This window comes from Pipistrellus kuhlii, unplaced genomic scaffold (assembly GCF_014108245.1).
Source record: "Pipistrellus kuhlii isolate mPipKuh1 unplaced genomic scaffold, mPipKuh1.p scaffold_m20_p_35, whole genome shotgun sequence".
NCBI lineage: Eukaryota > Metazoa > Chordata > Mammalia > Chiroptera > Vespertilionidae > Pipistrellus > Pipistrellus kuhlii.
In genome coordinates, this window is record NW_023425535.1 from 1,111,051 (window position 1) to 1,129,254 (window position 18,204).

Genomic DNA, 18,204 nt, shown 5'->3' on the forward strand with positions numbered 1-18,204 from the left:
GGAGGAGGGGGCCTGGAGGAGGAGGGGGCCTGGAGGAGGAGGGGGCCTGGAGGAGGAGGGCCCTGGAGGAGGGGGGGCCTGGAGGAGGAGGGGCCTGGAGGAGGAGGGGCCTGGAGGAGGAGGGGGCCTGGAGGAGGGGGGGGTCTGGAGGAGGAGGGGCCTGGAGGAGGAGGGGTCCTGGAGGAGGGGGGGGTCTGGAGAAGCAGTAGGCGTGAGTGGGATGGACCTAGCCAGGGCCTGCACGCTGACTCAGGGACAGGGACGGCTTTGCTGTCAGTCACTGATGGAGGAGGGGTAGCGGGAGTTGGGTGACCCTAATGTCCTGGACAGAGAGGGTAAGTGGCTGGTCATGATGGGGTCCTGCCGCGGAGCCCGGGCCCGCTCCGCAGCCTCCTAGCTGGGCCTTCCCCTGAGCCAGGTTCACGGCCGACGTGGTGGGCATCTACTACGAGAGTGACCAGGTGGTGGAGGAGGACCCGGAGCTGCAGGCCTTCGTGAAGGATGTGTACGTGTACGGCATGCGGGGCAGGAAAGCCTCAGGTAGGGACCCCCGGCTCTCCCTGTCCTCCCCCCTGCTCCCTCCTGCTCCTTCCTTCTCCTCCCTGCTCCTCCCTGCTGCCCCCTGTTCCCCCCTTACTCTCCCCTGCACCTCCCTGCTGCCCCCTGCACCTCCCTGCTCCTCTCTGCTCCCTCCTGCTCCTCCCTGCTCCTCCCTGCTGCCCCCTGTTCCCCCCCTACTCTCCCCTGCACCTCCCTGCTGCCCCCTGCTCCTCCCTGCTCCCCCTGCTCCTCCCTGCTGCCCCCTGCTCCCCCCTGCACCTCCCTGCTGCCCCCTGCTCCTCCCTGCTGCCCCCTGCTCCCCCCTGCACCTCCCTGCTCCCCCCTGCTCCCCCCTGCACCTCCCTGCTCCCCCCTGCACCTCCCTGCTCCTCTCTGCTGCCCCCTGCTCCTCCCTGTTCCCCCCTGCACCTCCCTGCTGCCCCCTGCTCCCCCCCTACTCTCCCCTGCACCTCCCTGCTGCCCCCTGCTCCCCCCTGCTCCCCCCTGCACCTCCCTGCTGCCCCCTGCTCCTCCCTGCTCCTCTCTGCACCTCCCTGCTCCTCCCTGCTGCCCCCTGCTCCTCCCTGCTGCCCCCTGCTCCCCTCTACTCCCCCCTACTCCTCCCTGCACCTCCCTGCTCCTCCCTGCTGCCCCCTGCTCCTCCCTGCTGCCCCCTGCACCTCCCTGCACCTCCCTGCTCCCCCCTGCACCTCCCTGCTGCCCCCTGCACCTCCCTGCTGCCCCCTGCTCCCCCCTGCTCCTCCGCGTGTCCTTGGGCAACCCTGGCCGTGACATCCCCTCAGCACCTGTGCTGAGCCACCGTCCCCAGGACCCGGGAACGCCTCATGGGGACACTTCCGGGCTTTCCGCGACCCCGATAGGCTGGGTCAGAAACACCGGACACCCAAGCCGGTCCCTCCAGCCCTGGTGTGGGGACCCCGGGGAAGGCTGGGAGCGGGGAACAGCGGGAGGGGGGGGGGGGGGGGGAGGGGAGAAGGGGAGGGGTCTGCTGGCCGGGTGTCCCTGCTGGGAGGTGGGGCCTTAGTGGGCCCGTGGCTCCGCCTCAGGTTTCCCCAAGTCCATCAAGACCAGGGAGCAGCTGTCCGAGTACCTGACGGTGGTGATCTTCACGGCCTCCGCCCAGCACGCAGCGGTGAACTTCGGCCAGGTGCGCAGGCAGGGCCAGCCCTCTGCGGAGGAATTGCCAAGGCCATCTTGACCTTGACTGGTACTGACCTGCAGTCTCCCAACCAGCCAGCCAGCCAGTCCGCTGGAGGAAGCAGTGGACCTCAGGGGCCTCGGTGTCAGATCGGTGTTCCCACTCAGGGATCTGCCCGCTTGGCGGAGGGCCCCAGCGGGCACAGCCGCGGCGAGGGGGCCACAGCCTGGCTGCCAGGCCCGTTGGGGTGGGTGGGTGCACAGGGGCGAGGCGGGGCCTGTTGGGGTGGGTGGGTGCCCAGGGGAGAGGTGGGTGCCTGTTGGGGCGGGTGGGGGGTGCACAGGGGGGAGGCTGGGCCCTGTTGGGGCAGGTGGGTGCCTGTTGGGGCGGGTGGGGGGTGCACAGGGGGGAGGTGGGCCCTGTTGGGGCAGGTGGGTGCCTGTTGGGGCGGGTGGGGGGTGCACAGGGGGGAGGTGGGTGCCTGTTGGGGAGGGTAGGGGGGGAGTACAGAGGGGAGGCGGGCCCTGTTGGGGCTGGTGGGTGCCTGTTGGGGTGGGTGGGGGTGCACAGGGGGGAGGTGGGCCCTGTTGGGGCAGGTGGGTGCCTGTTGGGGCGGGTGGGGGGTGCCACAGGGGGGAGGTGGGCCCTGTTGGGGCAGGTGGGTGCCTGTTGGGGCGGGTGGGGGGTGCACAGGGGGGAGGTGGGTGCCTGTTGGGGAGGGTAGGGGGGGTGTACAGAGGGGAGGCGGGCCCTGTTGGGGCGGGTGGGTGCCTGTTGGGGCGGGTGGGGGGGTGCACAGGGGGGAGGCGGAAGACATGGTGGCAGTGGCTGCATTGCCGTCTGTGGCTCTCCCTGCAGTACGACTGGTGCTCCTGGATCCCCAACGCGCCCCCAACCATGCGGGCCCCGCCGCCCTCGGCCAAGGGCGTGGTCACCATTGAGCAGATCGTGGACACACTGCCAGACCGAGGCCGCTCCTGCTGGCACCTGGGTGCCGTGTGGGCACTGAGCCAGTTCCAGGAAAACGAGGTGAGGCTGAGCGCCCCTCCTGGCAGGCAGCTGCCCTCCACCACTTCCTGCCCTGCATGCCTGGTCACCTGGTCACTCCTCAACTGCGGGGCTGTGTGGCTCAGCCTCGGGGGGCTCCCTCCAGGCGGAAGTGGCCATGAGGGCCTGAGGCCTGAGGCCTGAGGGAGCTGGGCGGCTGGGCGGACAGCCGGGAGGACTCTGTGCCACTGGTGACCTTCCCGCAAAGCCACCCCCTCACCCCCACCCCACCCCAGCTGCGGACAAAGCTCTCCTGTGTGGGTTTCTCCTGCCCAGAGACAATAACTAAGTTTCCTGGGTCGCCCCAACATGTCCGTGCACATGCACCTCGCTTAGCCCAGACCCAAAGCGGGGGACTCAGCAGACAACCCCGGGCATTGGCTGGGTGCTGCACAGCGTGACTGCCAGGCCAGACCCTGGGCGGTTACTCCAGGGCGTTTGCTGTGTGTTGGTCCCTCGCTAACGTCTATGGATACGTGTCTTCGCACGTGCTCACTGGGACCAGAGGGGACACTCCTAACGGGAACTTCTTGGTCAAAGAATGTTGAGACTGAGCTGCCCTCCACAGACTAAATCCAAAACCAATCAACTGCCAGAGAGACTTCTCCCACCCTTTCCAGCCCTTACTAGCTTTAACAGTCCAGCCGTGTGTTTTTACTGTGTCCAGCTCCCCTCTGTGTGTGTGTGTGCAGTTGAGCACACCATTGGCAGGGGAGGGGGCCAGCACTAGCCCCTCTGCTCCTGCTGCCTGGAGCCCAGATGGGCAGTGGGGTGCTGGGCAGCGCAGGCAGGCGGGACCCCGCGGCCATGCTGGGACCTATAGCCTCCACACATCCCTGCCCGAGACCCTATAGCCACCGGGCAGGGCAGTGAGGTCTGCCTCCGTCTAACCCCACCCCTCCCCAGGCTTCCTCAGGGAAAGCCGGCCTCAGCATTCTCTGCAGCGGGCGGAGGATGGCTCCCAAGGGATGCTGTCCGTGCGTGGGACAGGTCTGTGGATTAGCATCGCCACATGGCAGCGTAACCTGTCTGTCTGTGTGTGTGTGTGTCCGGCTCTCAGCTGTTCCTGGGCATGTACCCGGAGGAGCATTTCATTGAGAAACCCGTGAAGGAGGCCATGGCCCGATTCCGCAAGAACCTGGACGGCATCGTCAGCGTGATCGCCGAGCGCAACAAGAACAAGAAGCTGCCCTACTACTACTTGTCTCCGGACCGCATCCCCAACAGCGTGGCCATCTGAGCCGCTGGCTCCGGCCGCCTGCTCCAGGTGCTGTTCGCACCCAGACTCCAGCCTCTCAGCTCCCAAGGCGGCCACGGGGCAGGCCTCCCGGCATCCTCCCAAGCCCACCGGGACTCCTGGGAAATTTGCCCGCAGGGCCCAGGCTCACTGGCTTCACCAAAGCTGCCCCGGTGGCCACAGGGTCGCTAAGCTTCGGTGCTCACTCCTTTCTGTTCCGTCTCAGTGAAGCCCGTTCTCCGATCACCGCGGCAGCTCTGCAGGGCCCTCCTACACACAGCGAGCTGCTGGGCCTCTGCCCTGCTCCTCGCTCATACCCCGCACCCGCCCATCGGATGACCGATGGGCGCTTCTTGCTAAGACATGGAGGGACTATTTTCTGTTCTGTTTATGCTTAGTTCCATTTCTGGCAATGTAATATATGCCCAACTAAAGAACTGGTTGTCATAAAAATAAAATGCATTAAAAACAGGTCTGCTTCCACATGCTACATTCCAACCAACTCAGACATCTCACCTCCCTCTTTCCCCCTCCACCCCCCACAAAAGCTACAATCACTGAGATTGCATCTAGGCCAGGGGCGGGGAACCTTTTTCTGCCAGGGCCATTTGGAAAGTTCTAACATCATTCAAAGGCCATACAAAATTACCAACTTAAAAATGAGCCTGCTATATTTGGCTAAACATGTAATTAACCCACCCCGTTGGCAAGACCAGACCAAAGATCTTCCATGGGCTGAATGTCCCCCAGGGTCAGCCTGGAGTGGCTGCCAGTGTAGGGGAGTGTGGGGGGCAAGCAGAGACCTTTGAAAATCAGACAAAAGCTATGGGCGTTCCTGGAGGAGCCCGCTGGGCACTCCCAGTCCTCAGGGCCCACCCTCCTGGCTGAGGAGAGCCGGGGACCAGCGTTGCCAGGTGACTGGATTTCGTGGATTGGGGAGTTTTGAAAGGAAGTCTGGAGAGACATTTGGGTGACTAACTTTGTTAGTTTGAACCAACAGTCACTAACTGCCAGGGGTCTTGTCCAGCATCTAGAAGGGCTCAGACCCTGGAGAAGGGCTGTGGTAAATTAATAAAGAGCCCAGAGACGAAACATCATTTTGGAAGGCATTTTGCGGAGCCAGGGGAGACTTAGCTAAAGGAACCAAGTCCTCCTGTCTCTCTGGACCCAGAGCTTTTTATTTCCACAAATTGCCCTGAAGCAGATATACATATCAAAGGGTAAGGTTTGGTATACAGGTAAAATTAACAGGTTTGGGAGAAACTGCCTTCGGCTGTTCAGGTGTTTGGCCAGCAGGAGGCGATAGCATGTAGATTGAAATGCCCTTAGATGTCTGGCAGTAAGCAATCATTGATGCATCCTTTCCAGGTTTGGGGAAATGCCCTCAGCCATTTCCAACAGGCACTAACATGTGATTTTCCAGCCCTTGCTCAAGGCTCAAGGTCCACCAACTTTTTAATGAGCTTCTTGCATTGTTGACCTGCTGGAATTAGCTTCCAGCAAGTAACCAACCGATCAATTAAAGCTCCACCCCCACCAAGAGCTTCCGTCTACTGTCAGCATCAGTTCAGAACAGGACAGTTTAACATGTACTATGCCACTCTTTCATGGGCTGAATGTCCCATGAAAGAGTTGTTACTGCCAGCAGGTGGCAGACCTCCAGGCCGATCGCTCTGACCCAGCGGTGACCCAGTGGTTACCGGTTACCAAACTAACCTTGTCGCCTTTTCCCGACTCCTTGAACCCCTGCAGACTACTGCATCAGCGCCAGGACCACAGCCAGACCAGCTCGTCTCCAGGTGTAACTGGACAGCCAAGGGATTCGCCATTCAGCAGAGGCAGGGCTGAGTCATATATGAGCGTTTATTCCAATCCTGCCGGCAGTATGGGAGAGCAGCAGGTGATCCACAGAAATCAGCTCTGCCCTCCACTATAAGCCAGCTGCTTATATTGGGGAGAAGGACAAAGATCACATGGGGAAGTACGCAAAAGGTATGCCAAATGGGCAGTTAACAGGTATTGCAGGCTGGAGATTTGCAAAGGCCTGTGGGTATGCAAAAGGCTGGGGTCTTCAAAGGGGTGGCGGCTGTGGTTTCTGCAACAAGGCTGTGAATCTCTCCACGATACTAGGCAGCTCCCGGATGGGGAGGCTGGGCTGCATTTCCAGGTGAGCTCCCAGTTCCTGCATGCAGCTCCCGGTCAGGTTAAAATGTACCTTCTTCAATCAGAACAAAACAATCCCGGGTAACAGAGCATGATTACTATTTCTTAAAATTCTAGCTGGTCCCCAATATTCTATGTCTGCCCCTGTCACGAGACGGCCTGACACTGCCTGACCAGGAGGGTGGGAGGTGGTTTAGGGGCCAGAGCGGAGCCCATACGCGGCTCCCTGAACCGCTGGGCTCCCACTCCAACCTGGTGTGCAGCGGGGAGAGGTCACGCCAGCGGAGTCAGGACTCTGTGCTCTCATTGCATTTTAGCTCCAGAGAGCAGCAGGGGTGCAGGCTCTCCCAGGCCAGCGGCAGGCTCTGCCATCCTGGAGGAGCTGCCAGCTCGGGAAGGCAGGTTCTTCCTCCGCCCCTTCCTCTCAGCTCCTTCCCGGGAGCTTCTGAGGCGGGAAGTGACAGGCCCTGGAGGGCCCATGGCACCTCTGGCAGGGGCTGTGGCCAACAGCTCCGGGGCACCATGCACCGTCACACGTGTTCTGTAAAGGCCATGCACACAGCATCTTAGGCTTCACAGGCAGATCGGCCAGCTATTTACCTTTGCCATTGGAGCAGGAAAGCAGCTGAATACAATGTGTGACTGAATGGACGTGGCTCTGAGCCTCTAGTTTACCCAACAGAAGGCGGGCCTGCAATTGGTCCCCACCCATGACACAGAACTGAAAGTGCCTGGAGATGGCAGGGGCAGCCCTCACCCCACCGCTGGGTCACCATGGGTCACCGCTGGGTCAGGGCGATCGGCCAGGAGGTCTGCCACCTGCTGGCAGTAAAGCCCAGCGGGAGCTTCCTCAGCCAAACTCACTGAATCCTCCAGCCCCCACAGCAGAGGCCCCTCCCAGCAGCCCCCTCACCTTCCTGAGGCCGACTCCTCCCAGCGCCACCTCCTCTCCCTGCTCCTGCCACAGCTGGGCACAAGCTCAGGGCACGTCCCTCCCCTCCCTCGTCCAGCGCGCACGGAGCGGGCTTGGCGGCTCGGCCGACGCTGCTGCGGCCCCTGCTCCTCCGGACACCAGGTCCGGGACCTCCTCTCGGCAGAAGGAAGACACTTGGCCGAGCGGCCTCCTCAGACCCGTCTCCCGGAAGCCCGCCGAGTGCCCTTGTGCCCACAAATTCTCCCGGTTCCCCGGCGTACAGCATGCCACCCCCTTTTCACCTCAGGCATCAGGTGAGCCTGAGAGCAAAGCTGTGCGTCTCCAGACCGGAGGATCGGGGCGCTGCCGTCAGCCAGGGATGCAGCCCCGCTAAGCTACGGCCAGTGATCCCACTGCCCCCCACCCCCACCCCGCCCCACTGTTCACCGGTCTCCGGTCTCACTCTGCTGGCCTGTGGCTTAGTAACTGTTCCAACAATAATGCTGGTTAAGCAACTGGCTGCCCCAAGGGTCATGCTGCCACATGCTGCCCGAGTCCGCTTCTCAGGGTGGTGAGTTCAGAGGCAGCCCGGTGTTTCACACAAGCACCCGTGGGAACTGCTTGTCTGCAGCCCCACGCCCCACGCCCTCGGAACCCAGCCCACCCAGCTGAGCACCAGCGGGGGGTGGGGGCGGGCGCTCCCTCGCTGGGAAGGTGAGGATCCCCCGAGAGTGATTTCCGCCCCATGTAAAAGCCAGAGGATGCCGCCTCTTGCAGGAAAACACTTTCACGGCCACGTGTTTAAAGAAATGTTTTATTGCTGCATTTAGTCACCCCCGTGGACAGCACAAACGAGCCCCCAGAGAATTATTCAAGTGGTAATACTGAGAAACAGCGAGCACACACACAGATACAAACTCCCCGCGTGCCTCTTAGAAACCAGGCCGCACATGGCAGTGTAAATTTGGTTTTTATTAACAGTCAAATCTAGAAACCGGCATCTAAATAGGTCACGGTGAGCTATTTAGGTCTTCCCAGGGCTAGAGATGGAAGCTGCCTATTTCAAGTCAGACCCAAAGGGTAAGGTGTCTGCATCAGGCCAGCTCCCAGCACAGGCGTCTGCCCACGGGCCCGGGCCTCCCGCCGGCAGCTGCCCGTCAGGACTGCCCAAGGCGTGAAGGGCCCACCGCCTGCCGCCTGCACACCCGCAGCCAGGAGGGTGCACCTGAGGTTTGAGAATTAGACCCATACGGTTGAAAAAAGTGGATTGTAAAAAAAACCCAAAAAACAAAAAAACAAAAACGGGAGAGGGCCATGCCAGAGGCCTGGAATAGGAAGAGGCCTTCACAGTTTTTAGAAAATTCTTAAACGCGGGCACAAAACCCAAACTACTGCTGGCAGCTGAGGAAGTCGGAACCCCTTGAGTTGTGCTGTGACTTTGGGGAATAAAGGCCACATCGGGGAAGGCTGGCTGGTGACTCCCGAGGGCCCTTCCATCTCCTACTGGCCAGGCCCTCCGGCCCCAGCCCTCCTGGCTCCGAGGCCTGCAGGCTCACCCTGTTCTACACGGTTCAGCCAAATGCCCCCTCCCAGCAAAGCCAGGTGCGAATGAGGGGAAGCCAGGGATTAACCCAAAGTATTTACCCGCAGAGGGCACGTGAAGGAACACCTGGCAGCTCCGCTGTCCCCACTAGATGGCAGCACAGCACCAGCTGCCAGGCGGCGTGCTCCCTGCGGGCAGGAGGAGCAGAGCAGGGATGAGGGGCAGAGGCTCAGGAGACCTGCAGGCAGACAGGCCAGGGAGCACCTTGGGGATGGGATGGGAGGGGAGGGGAGGGGAGGGGAGGGGAGGGGAGGGGAGGGGGACGTGGGACAGACCCTCAGCAGAAGGGCTTGGGGAACCTGAAAGGCAGCAGGTTTCACTTAAAACTGTTGGGGGGAGAGCATCCCCAGGGGGCGCAGGACTGCTCCCCGCCTGCCACATGGTGCAGCCTCGGTGGGAGGCTGTCCGGGAGCTGCTGAGGCTGAAGCACATGTGCCCCTCGGTGGGAAGTCTCCGTACGGGCAGAGGGCAGGACCCCTTATAAACCTTTCCCAGTCTTCACCTGACACTCACCCGCTGTGAGAGGGGCAGGGAGGCCTTGGCGAGGCCACTCCCAAGAGGCAGCCGGGATGATCAGGATTCAGCAACCTGAGTGAATGGTCCGCTGGTCCCAGGCTGAGGGGGTGTAATTGCACTTTGGGGCACAGTGAGCACGGGCTGGGCTGGATGGGGCCTGGGAGACAGCGAGAGGGAGAGGTGGCCCCTGTGCAGGGTGTGGCAGCCCTGGCTGCCCCGGCGAGGAAGGCCATGCAGAGCCACTGGGCAGATCGGAGCCCAGACCCTGGAGTCGGATTCCGGGGAGAGGAGGTGGCCGAGGGCAGTCTGCTGACACCCTGCAGCCTCCGCCTGCTTTCCTCTGGGAACGAGGGACCATCTGGGAGCCTCTCAGCACACAGGCCAGGCGTCGGCTCAGAGCACTAGGGCTGGCCCTGGGCACCTCACCGAGGCGGCGGGCACCGGGAGGCAGAGCCGCCGGGAAGTGAGCGCCTGGCAAACCACGGCGCACTGAGGTCCTCGCCACCTCCCGGCAGACACTGACCTGTAAAAACAGGACTCTACGGGACCCTAAGGGACAAAAGCCATTTGTGGCAGTGGTGTTGGTTTTGCTTGTTGTATGAAAAACGGGAGGGAGAGCAGCCCTGAAAACAGAAGACTGACCACAGGGCCAGGGCCCCAGAAAGATCACGTCTGTTCAGTCCAGGTAAGGCGACCAGCTGGGTGTGGCTGAGGGCGGGACACTGAGCCGGGGCAGTGCTGCTCGGTCGCTCGGGCACTGGCCCCAGCCGCCGGCCTGCCTGCCTCTGCCCTGGCAGCCCCCCTGGAGCCGGAGCTGGCGAGGCCGGGGGCCGGACCTCGGTGTGCACCCGGCCAGGCGGCACCCTGCTCTGCATGGGAAGCCAGCACAAGCTAGAGAGGCTTGTCTGGAAAGGAATGGTTTTTAAATATTCAGTTTTAATTATTCACTTTTCCTTTCATTTAGACCCCACAAGCCCTTTCTTTTCAGTGCTGACAAAGAAGGAAATGTCTGCAAGACTTTTAACACAGGTCTGAAACCTCAGGACCTGTGCTCAAGTCCCATTAGAACCATCCATTCCCTGAAATGCTACAGACAGGCCAGACCTGTTGCCTGCTTTATGGTCACAAGTCCCTTTAATGGACACAGAAGAGGCGTCACGTTTCTCAGGACACGTAAGGCAGAAAGGGTTTCAGATCTGTTGGGACATGAGGTGGCCGTCAGGGTCATGGAGAGGTCTCTGAAGGAGACATTCTTTTAAATGTCCATCTCACTGGAAACATAAAATAAAGGCTCTTTCTGTAAAGTGCTGTTTGCTTAGTGCCTCGCCGGCCACCACGCACAGAGCACCACGGCCACGGCTGGGGCGGACGCAGGCAGCGGGGAGGGAGCACCTCCGGCTCTCCCGGGAGGAGGGTCCTCCTCCGTGACGACACTCCGCGCTGGGCCTGCTGCCAGCCCTCAGGGCCGCCACCCTGCTCCTGCCTCCCTCAGGCCTGACATGTCACCCATTCTGCTCCGCTGGTGTCCGCTCCGCCGCCCACAGGCCTGCTGCGAGGGGCTGCCAGGAGGCTCGGCAGGAGGCCGAGGAGCAGGGACAGCAGGGCCGGCCGGGCTGTGCCGGCAGCACCATGCCCTCGGCCGCCGGCGGGCAGACTGCAGGAAACGCGCTCCCTCAGACGGGGACGATCTCCACTCCCGCGTCCTCGGGCTCCGTGCCGCTGGAGGTGGTGTCGGAAGGGCACACTCCACGCCCGTCTTTACGGCCCAAACTGGGCTCCGAGAGGGCAGGCTTTTCATAAACATTCTTTTTGCTTGTTTCTGGGCAGTTCTGCACATAGATGACTCTGTTGTAAGCCTTGAGTCTCTTCCACAATTGCACATACACTTTGCACTGAACATACATGAAGAGGAGGCCGCCGGTGAAGCCGATGGCCACCACCACCAGCTTGGTCCAGAAGGGCCACTCCAGGATGCCTGGAAGGGAAGCACGTTAGCTCTCAGCGGGCGGGAATTAGGATCTGGATGGATAAATACAACTCAGGAGCTTCTACAACCACGGCCTCGAACTCATCAAACCTGCTCCCTGCAGAGGGCGGGGAGGGGCCCTCCTGTTGTCCTGCCCTCCCAGGGGCAGCTCATGGGATCCTCTCCCCCATCCGCCTCTCCACTGACCGGGCCTGAGAACCGCTCCCAGCAAGAGCACATCACAACAGGGTGCCTCCTGCCTCCCAGCTGGGGGCCCTTCCGGAAACCGGGAATGAAACCGGGAGTCTCGCTCAGCCCGAGCCCCGGGGGCTCTCCAGGCCCCTCTGTCCCGGCACGTACCTGTCGCCTGCCCCTGCCTGATTTCCTCGGTCGTGCGGTCGATGAGCACGTACAAGGACCAGACCACGCAGGTGATGGCAATGACGTGGAACGTCACGGAGCACATGATCTTCCTGCGCTCGCTGGCCGTCATCTGCAGCTTCTCCCACTGCGGAGACAGCACAGCGGGGCTCAGACACGCAGGCTGCGGGTGAGGGCACTGGAGCTGGGGCGCTGCCTCCCCACAGCTCCACGCATACCCTCAGTGCCCAGTCACTCTCTCTAAACCACCCGGCTGTCCTCAGCACCCGGTGCTGGTACTGGTACAAGAGGCTGGGGTGGAGAAGAGCTGGGAGCCACCACCCGCAGCCCGCCTGCTTATTCTGCCAGCTGGCCAGCCGCAGTGCTTGGTCAGGGACCCTCTGGTTTCAGGGCCGACCAGACTGTAAGTCTCCCTGGCGTGCTGGGCGAGGGAAGCAGAGGCCGATGGGTCACGGGAGGTGGTGCCGAAGGCACTCCGTCTGCTCCTCGCTACTTTGGCAGCACAGCATGAACTGATGCTAAAAGCTCCTGGTGTGAGCAGTCCCTGCCAGTCCTATCTCCTCAGGATGCATTCATTCACTCCAAACAGCCACATTTCCTTTTTGTTTTCCGGTTTCCGGGTGAGAGGAGAGCACTTAAAGGTAGAGAGGGAACAGGGAGTAGGCGGGCGCCCTCGCCAGCCTCACAGCCTCCTCAGATGCTGCCAGGCCAGAGCAGAGCCGGGGCCCTGAGCCTGGTTGGGTGCCTGACTCCCTCCTGAGACTCCGGCAGAGCAGGCCGGGACTGGGGGCGCCTGAGATTACTGTGCATCTGGCCGGACCCCTTCTGGAGACACACCTTCCCGGGACAAAGCAGTCCATCTTCATCTGACTTCTCTCCTAGCCGAGCCCTCCTCCCGATGTCCTGTTATTCACTAAGACACACTCAGTTCACGCCTCTCTCACCCCCGAGTGCTCACCTCACCTTCCACTTCACCTCCAAACCCTATTGGCCCTCAGGAGCTGCTTCGACACCCAGCATTCTGGGTGCTCCCACCCTCGGAGCCCCAGCTCCCAGCACACGCTTCCTCCCCGAGTGCTGGCGTGCTCCACCGCGGCGTGAGTTAGCGTCCAACTGGCATCTACCTGTCTGCTCCCTGAGGATGCGGCTCCCCTCTCAACTTCCATGTAAAATCTGAGATACAGACAAGTCTCGTGTTGTTCCAACGAACCTCATGCTCTGGACACGGGGAGAGACGGTGAACGTCATGCCTGCAGGACGCGTGTGCAGGACAAGGCCCCTGGCAGAGGGGCTGCGCAAGAGACAAGGGCCGTTCCTGCACTGCCCTTGGTTGCCGCCTCCCCAGCGCACCCCCCTCCTAAAACACGCTCCCAGGACCAGGTCCCTGGGCTGTGCGGTGCTCTGTGCAGGGGAGATCCTAACCTCCGACCCACAGTTCTAACCGAGGCAAGGCGAACAGAGCCAATACGTAAAGTTAAAGGCAGACTAAAATGTCACGAGGCCGGCCAAGGACCAAATAACTGACTCGGTGAGCAAGCAGCCTGGACTGGAAGGAAAGGAAGACGTTAGGGTGAGGGAGGGACGTGGTCCCTGCAGCCCGAGGGTGCGCACGCCTCCTCACAGACGCAGACACGCCGCCGGGCACACGTCTGGGCGCACGCCGGGCCCACCTACCTTTCTCAGCGGCTTCAGCCTGGTCTCCATGATGAACTCGTACTTGCAGAGCTCGCAGCAGCGCGTGTCGGAGCTCTTGATCCACTGCTGCAGGCAGGCCTGGTGCACGAAGTGCAGGCTGCCCGTGCAGTGGCAGGGCGTGATCAGGGGGCTCTCGTCGTCGCCCTCGCAGTGGCAGATCCTGGGCGGGCAGAGCCAGCGTTAGTGACTGGCGGGGCTGAGGCGGGGCGCCAGGCCCACGCCCCAAAGAGAACGTCAGACACACACTTCACAGGACCGACGACAAGCACTGACACAGACACAGTCAGACGGAAGCGAGAACAACACTGACACTAACGCTTCCAGCTGACGCGCCGACACGGGAGGTCTGGACGGCACTGGGTGGGAGGGGGAACGGTGTAAGAAATGACACAGCAGTCACTCTGGGTCAGACTTAAGAACTTCACTGAAAGGCACATTTAAGGCAACCGGGAAGTATCTTCCAGAACTTACGACATTAAAATTAGGAAAAAACTTCTGTGTGAAAGAAAATCAGACTCCCAAGAGGGCCAGTGATGTGGAAGGACGGTGGGTCTGCTTTTCCACTATAACCACTGACCGCACCTCCCAGCCACACAGTCCGTCAGGGGGAGCAGGGACGGCTGGCACCTCTCCAGGACTCGGGACATTCGGGGGGGGGGGGGGGGCCCCTGCAGTTTCATTTCTTTTTGCAGGAATACTCACAGCAATAAGCGGAAACTTAAAACCATATCGAAAGGCTCAGGGTGCATGCAACAGGATGAGCTACTAACCTCGAGAAACTAAACAGACCTCTGAGAAACGGGGTCCCCCAGCCGCTGAGGAGCAGAGACGCCGCCCGGCTCTCAGCTGTTTGTTCTGGGACAGAAGTTTCTGATCCAGTTGCCAGAACTGGTCATGGCTGGCCCTCAGGGGCGGCTGGGGAAGGTTCGGATGGTGATAAAAAGTGAATTCTGAACGACCTGGGGGCACTATCTCCTCCCAGGCCACTGCCATGGGAGGAGATGGAGGGGGCAGTGGAATTGGGACCCGGACAGAGGTGGCTGCCTCCCAGTTGAAGAGGAGGAAGGACAGCCTTCCCCAGGCACAGCATGCTGCAGGGGGAACGAGGGTAAATGAGGCTGGGAGGGACCATCAAGCCGGAAAACTTTCTTCCTTCCAATCTCCTTATGCAAAGTCAACTTGACCTTTAATATGTGTAGCTTCTTCCTCTTTTATCGTCTGTGAAACTATCTTGAGACCCATGTCATAGAAATTGGTTTTCCAAATGATATCAACACTCCAGTCTTCTGGAGAAAACTATTAATCCACAATTGTGTACCACTGCCTACCGATTCCTTTTCCTGAAACTTCACATATTAAAGCAAGATGAGGCTACCAAGTGCGGGAGCAGAGACGGGCAGAGTGGTGGCTCTTGGCAAACCAACCTGCAGGCCTCCCCTGACGCGGACACAGGAGAGACGGGGGGGCATTTGTCAGAGAGGGGAGAGGAGCCGTCCAGGTCGCTGTCCTTCTCGGCGGAGCAGAGGGGCGCCCGCGGGGCCCTGCCCTTGGACCTGGCGGAGGCGCTGTCCTCGAAGACGTCGTCGTCGCCCATGTCGTCGGAGCAGAAGCCGGCGCTGCCGGCCAGCCCGCTGGAGGACTGGGCGCTGCGCGGCCGGGCCCCGCTCTCCAGCCCCTGGAAGCTCGAGCCGCGCGACAGGGAGAGCAGGCACCTGAGCAGCCGCCGGCTTCCGCAGACCGCCTCATCGTCCGCCTGCTCCTCCAGCAGAGGGCCGTGCAGGCCGCCCTTGCCGCCCTCCGCCTCGGAGGCAGCTGGCGGGGCCGCATAGAGCGATGAAACGCAAGAATGTTTGGAATGGCCCAGAGGTTTGCGATTCAGAGTTCTTTTCTGTCTATGGTGGAACCTGTTAGTTCGGAGACACGGATCTTGAGGGAGCACCAGTTTCCCTTCGGAGCAGGTTCTCTCCACGTAGCCAAAGCTCTCCGCGGCGTCCGGGGCCTTCTCGCCCACGTCGTTGAGGGACTTGGAGAACCTGAGGGGCCGCCTGGCTCTGCTGCTCGGGGCGGGCTTCCCGGGCGCGGGCAGCGGGTCCGCACACAGCACGGTCACCGTGAGCCCGGGCGCCAGGGCGCGCGGGCCCCGGGCCGCCTGCAGGACAACGGCGGCCTGCATGGGGCGGTGGTGACCGCACGCAGAGCACACTGCCCTGGAACTGCGTGCGGGGAACAGTGGGACAAAACACAGGAGTGAAAACCACTTTTAAAGAGAACAGACATACAGGTGAAGAAACGAGACTCGTGTAACTTGGTGAGCAAACAGCACAGAACTGGGCCGACTGGTCGGAGCAAAGCACAGTGCTGACCAAGCGAATAAACACTGAGACTGCAGACACTGTCGCGTACTCTGGGGTGACATGGCCACTGAGGCATCTGGAGAGGCGTTACCTGCAGATGTCCTGGCTGGAAGGCGTGACGGAGGAGCGAGAGAAGGCGTGCACCGGAGCCGACACCGGCGGAGGAGCCCCGACCTGCAACGACACCCCCGTCAGTCCCGGGAGAGCAGGAGGGCGGGCCCGCTCCTTCTGAACGGAGACGTCTGCCAGTCCCCGCTCAGGGAGCAGCAGGAACCAGGGCCCCACAAGCTGAGACAGGACAAAGCAGATGGCATGGTGCTGCATGCGGGGCAAATGCAGCCAGGCAGTATGTGAGACTGGAGCACACCACGATCCGAAGACTCGGCCGTTTGCTTCCTAAGCATCTGAGTGGGGTTAGTTCATGCCCAGGCCCAGGAAACCACGTGCTACAAGGTGGTGGCAAAAGCAAAAGAGCTGCAGGTGCATCAATGGGCACCTGCTCCCCGCAGGCAAGGGCTGGGTTTCCTGAGGAGGCTGGCAGCCGTGGGCACTCTCTCCTGCCCACACCTCAAGGCTGGGCCACGAAAACGCTGCCCAGCCAGAGCACTGTACACAGAGGGACACTACAGGGCCTCCGACCCACAGATCCAGTCTCGCCAGTGGCCCACACAGAAGTCCCAGGAGTTCTAACCAAAAGAAATAAAAGGGAAAATCTGGATTTGAAAGAACGTGTAGCAGGTGGTCCTGAGATAGAGCAGGGGCTCTGACAGGTCGTAAGAGGAAAGATCCAGGAGGGCGAGGGGACACACAGCGGTAGGAGACATGGGAGGAGGGAGCAGCAGGGCGTGTGGCTGGCTGAGGACACAGACACCCCGGGAGGTCCTGCAGCCTCCCACTCCGGCCTCTGTGGCCCTGCTAGTTCCCGGCCCTCACAGCACCGGGCACCTGCACGGAAACGCAGCTTCTCCCCTTAGGACAACTGGGCAAGCACCTGCCCCATCACCCCACGCACCACCGGAAGAGAGTCGTCCCGGCACCTGGGGATTAACTCCAGGACTCCCCACGGGTACCGAAGCCCACAGACGCTCAAGTCCCTGTATCAGACAGTGTAGTGTTCGCATGTAACCTGTATTTGCATAAAGCCTATGGCGGGGTGTGCCACACGTGACTCCCTCCATTTGCGTGGAATCAGGGTGGTGCTCAGTGCATGGCTAATTCACGGTCTGCTTTTGGGAACTTTCTGCGCTTTTCCCCTGAACATTTTCAATCCTCAGTTGATTAAACCTGCAGATGAGAAAGCCCTGGATGCGGAGCCCAATGATACGGGCAGCTGTACTGTGGTCCGTTACCGTCTTCCCGAGGACACTCAGTGGCCTCAGCCCTGCTCCTCGGCCCTTTGGGGAGTCCCACTCCGGTCCACAATTCTCCAGCTGAGGCCTGGCCCCACTTTTGCTAAGTGCCCCCCAGGGGTGCATGCTCACCCTGGCACTCCAGCCACAGAGCCTCCGACACGGGTGAGCCACCAAGACAGCCAGCACCATTATCCAGAGACTCTGCCCTCCGCCCCTGCACTCGCCCCTGGAGGACCGGCCGGCACCTGAGGCGATCACTGGACCACATCTTGCCCCTGGGCATGGCGAGTAACCATGCCAAACCCAGCGCCACCTGAAGAGACCTCCGGGGAGTGCCTGCTGTCAGCCTGTGGGTGCTAAGCCAGCGGCATTCCTCGGAGTCGCCAGGGAATCTGCACTGACTTTTAACAGAAGATGCAGCTGAAACCGGTGTGGCTCAGTGGATAGACCATCAGTCTGTGGACTGAAAGGTCCCAGGTTAGATTCTGGTCAAGGGTATGTACCTTGGTTGTGGGCACATCCCCAGTGTGGGGTGTGCAGGAGGCAGCTGGTCGATGTTTCTCTCTCATTGATGTTTGTAGCTCTCTATCCCTCTCCCTTCCTCTCTGTAAAAAATCAATAAAATATATTTAAAAACACACACACACACACACACACACACACAAACAAACAAAAAAACAGATGGTGCATATGGACACTGGGTATATTTTCTTTGAAAATTCTTTTCTTAAGAGTCTAATGTTTAATTTATTTGGAGACTTGAAGGAGAAGGAGGTCCTACGTGCACCTGACGCTGCTGTGTTCCCTACGGGGCCTAATCCGGCAGCCGCCCCAGGCCTCACTCCGGAGCCTCCGCCCAGCCCGGCGGGGACAGGCGAGGCTCTGCTGTCCACTCTGAAGGAGCGCAGGGCCTTTCCTGCCACTCACCCGGGAGGGCTGGGGCACTACACGGAGGTCCCCAACTCCTAACAGCCTGTTCTCTGGCGTTCAGTCCTCACCCAGCCCGAGACAGACAGCCTCCGTGAGCGCCCCGCTCCCTTCTTTTACTCCTACGGTGACCAGCTCTGCTCAGCATCTGTGCACAAGGCTAGCAATGCACCACGGAGGCCACAGGCTGGTCATGCACTGCAGAAAAGTGAGTTATCATGGAGGCCACCACGAAGGCCACAGGCTGGTCATTATGGCACTGCAGGGGAGTGAGTCATCCCAGAGGCCACCATGGAGGCCACAGGCTGGCCACTGCACTGCAGGGGAGTGAGTCATCCCAGAGGCCACCAC

The 18,204-nt window shown here is 61.1% G+C and overlaps 2 protein-coding genes across 8 annotated transcripts in view; one reads left to right on the forward strand and one right to left on the reverse strand.

The window, feature by feature from the left end:
* ALOX5 (arachidonate 5-lipoxygenase) overlaps window positions 1-4,254 on the forward strand; it is a 54,513-nt gene extending 50,259 nt beyond the window's left edge. For both annotated transcript variants that reach the window (XM_036461156.2, XM_045570657.1), the window contains 4 exons: window positions 419-540; window positions 1,608-1,708; window positions 2,558-2,728; window positions 3,807-4,254. In XM_036461156.2, coding sequence (XP_036317049.1) covers window positions 419-540; window positions 1,608-1,708; window positions 2,558-2,728; window positions 3,807-3,986 — 574 coding nt within the window. In that variant the 3' untranslated portion in view covers window positions 3,987-4,254. The remainder of the gene's footprint in view (window positions 1-418; window positions 541-1,607; window positions 1,709-2,557; window positions 2,729-3,806) is intronic.
* A 5,857-nt stretch (window positions 4,255-10,111) lies between these two features.
* Window positions 10,112-18,204, reverse strand: part of MARCHF8 (membrane associated ring-CH-type finger 8) — a 76,996-nt gene continuing 68,903 nt past the window's right edge. For 4 of the 6 annotated variants that reach the window (XM_036461159.2, XM_045570660.1, XM_045570661.1 and 1 more), the window contains exons 4-7: window positions 15,666-15,748; window positions 13,200-13,380; window positions 11,505-11,652; window positions 10,112-11,153 (exon numbers count right to left, since the gene is read on the reverse strand). In XM_036461159.2, coding sequence (XP_036317052.1) covers window positions 10,852-11,153; window positions 11,505-11,652; window positions 13,200-13,380; window positions 15,666-15,748 — 714 coding nt within the window. In that variant the 3' untranslated portion in view covers window positions 10,112-10,851. Of the gene's footprint in view, window positions 11,154-11,504; window positions 11,653-13,199; window positions 13,381-14,644; window positions 15,434-15,665; window positions 15,749-18,204 lie in introns of all 6 variants that reach the window. The other 2 variants (XM_045570663.1, XM_045570658.1) reach the window with 2 other exon arrangements.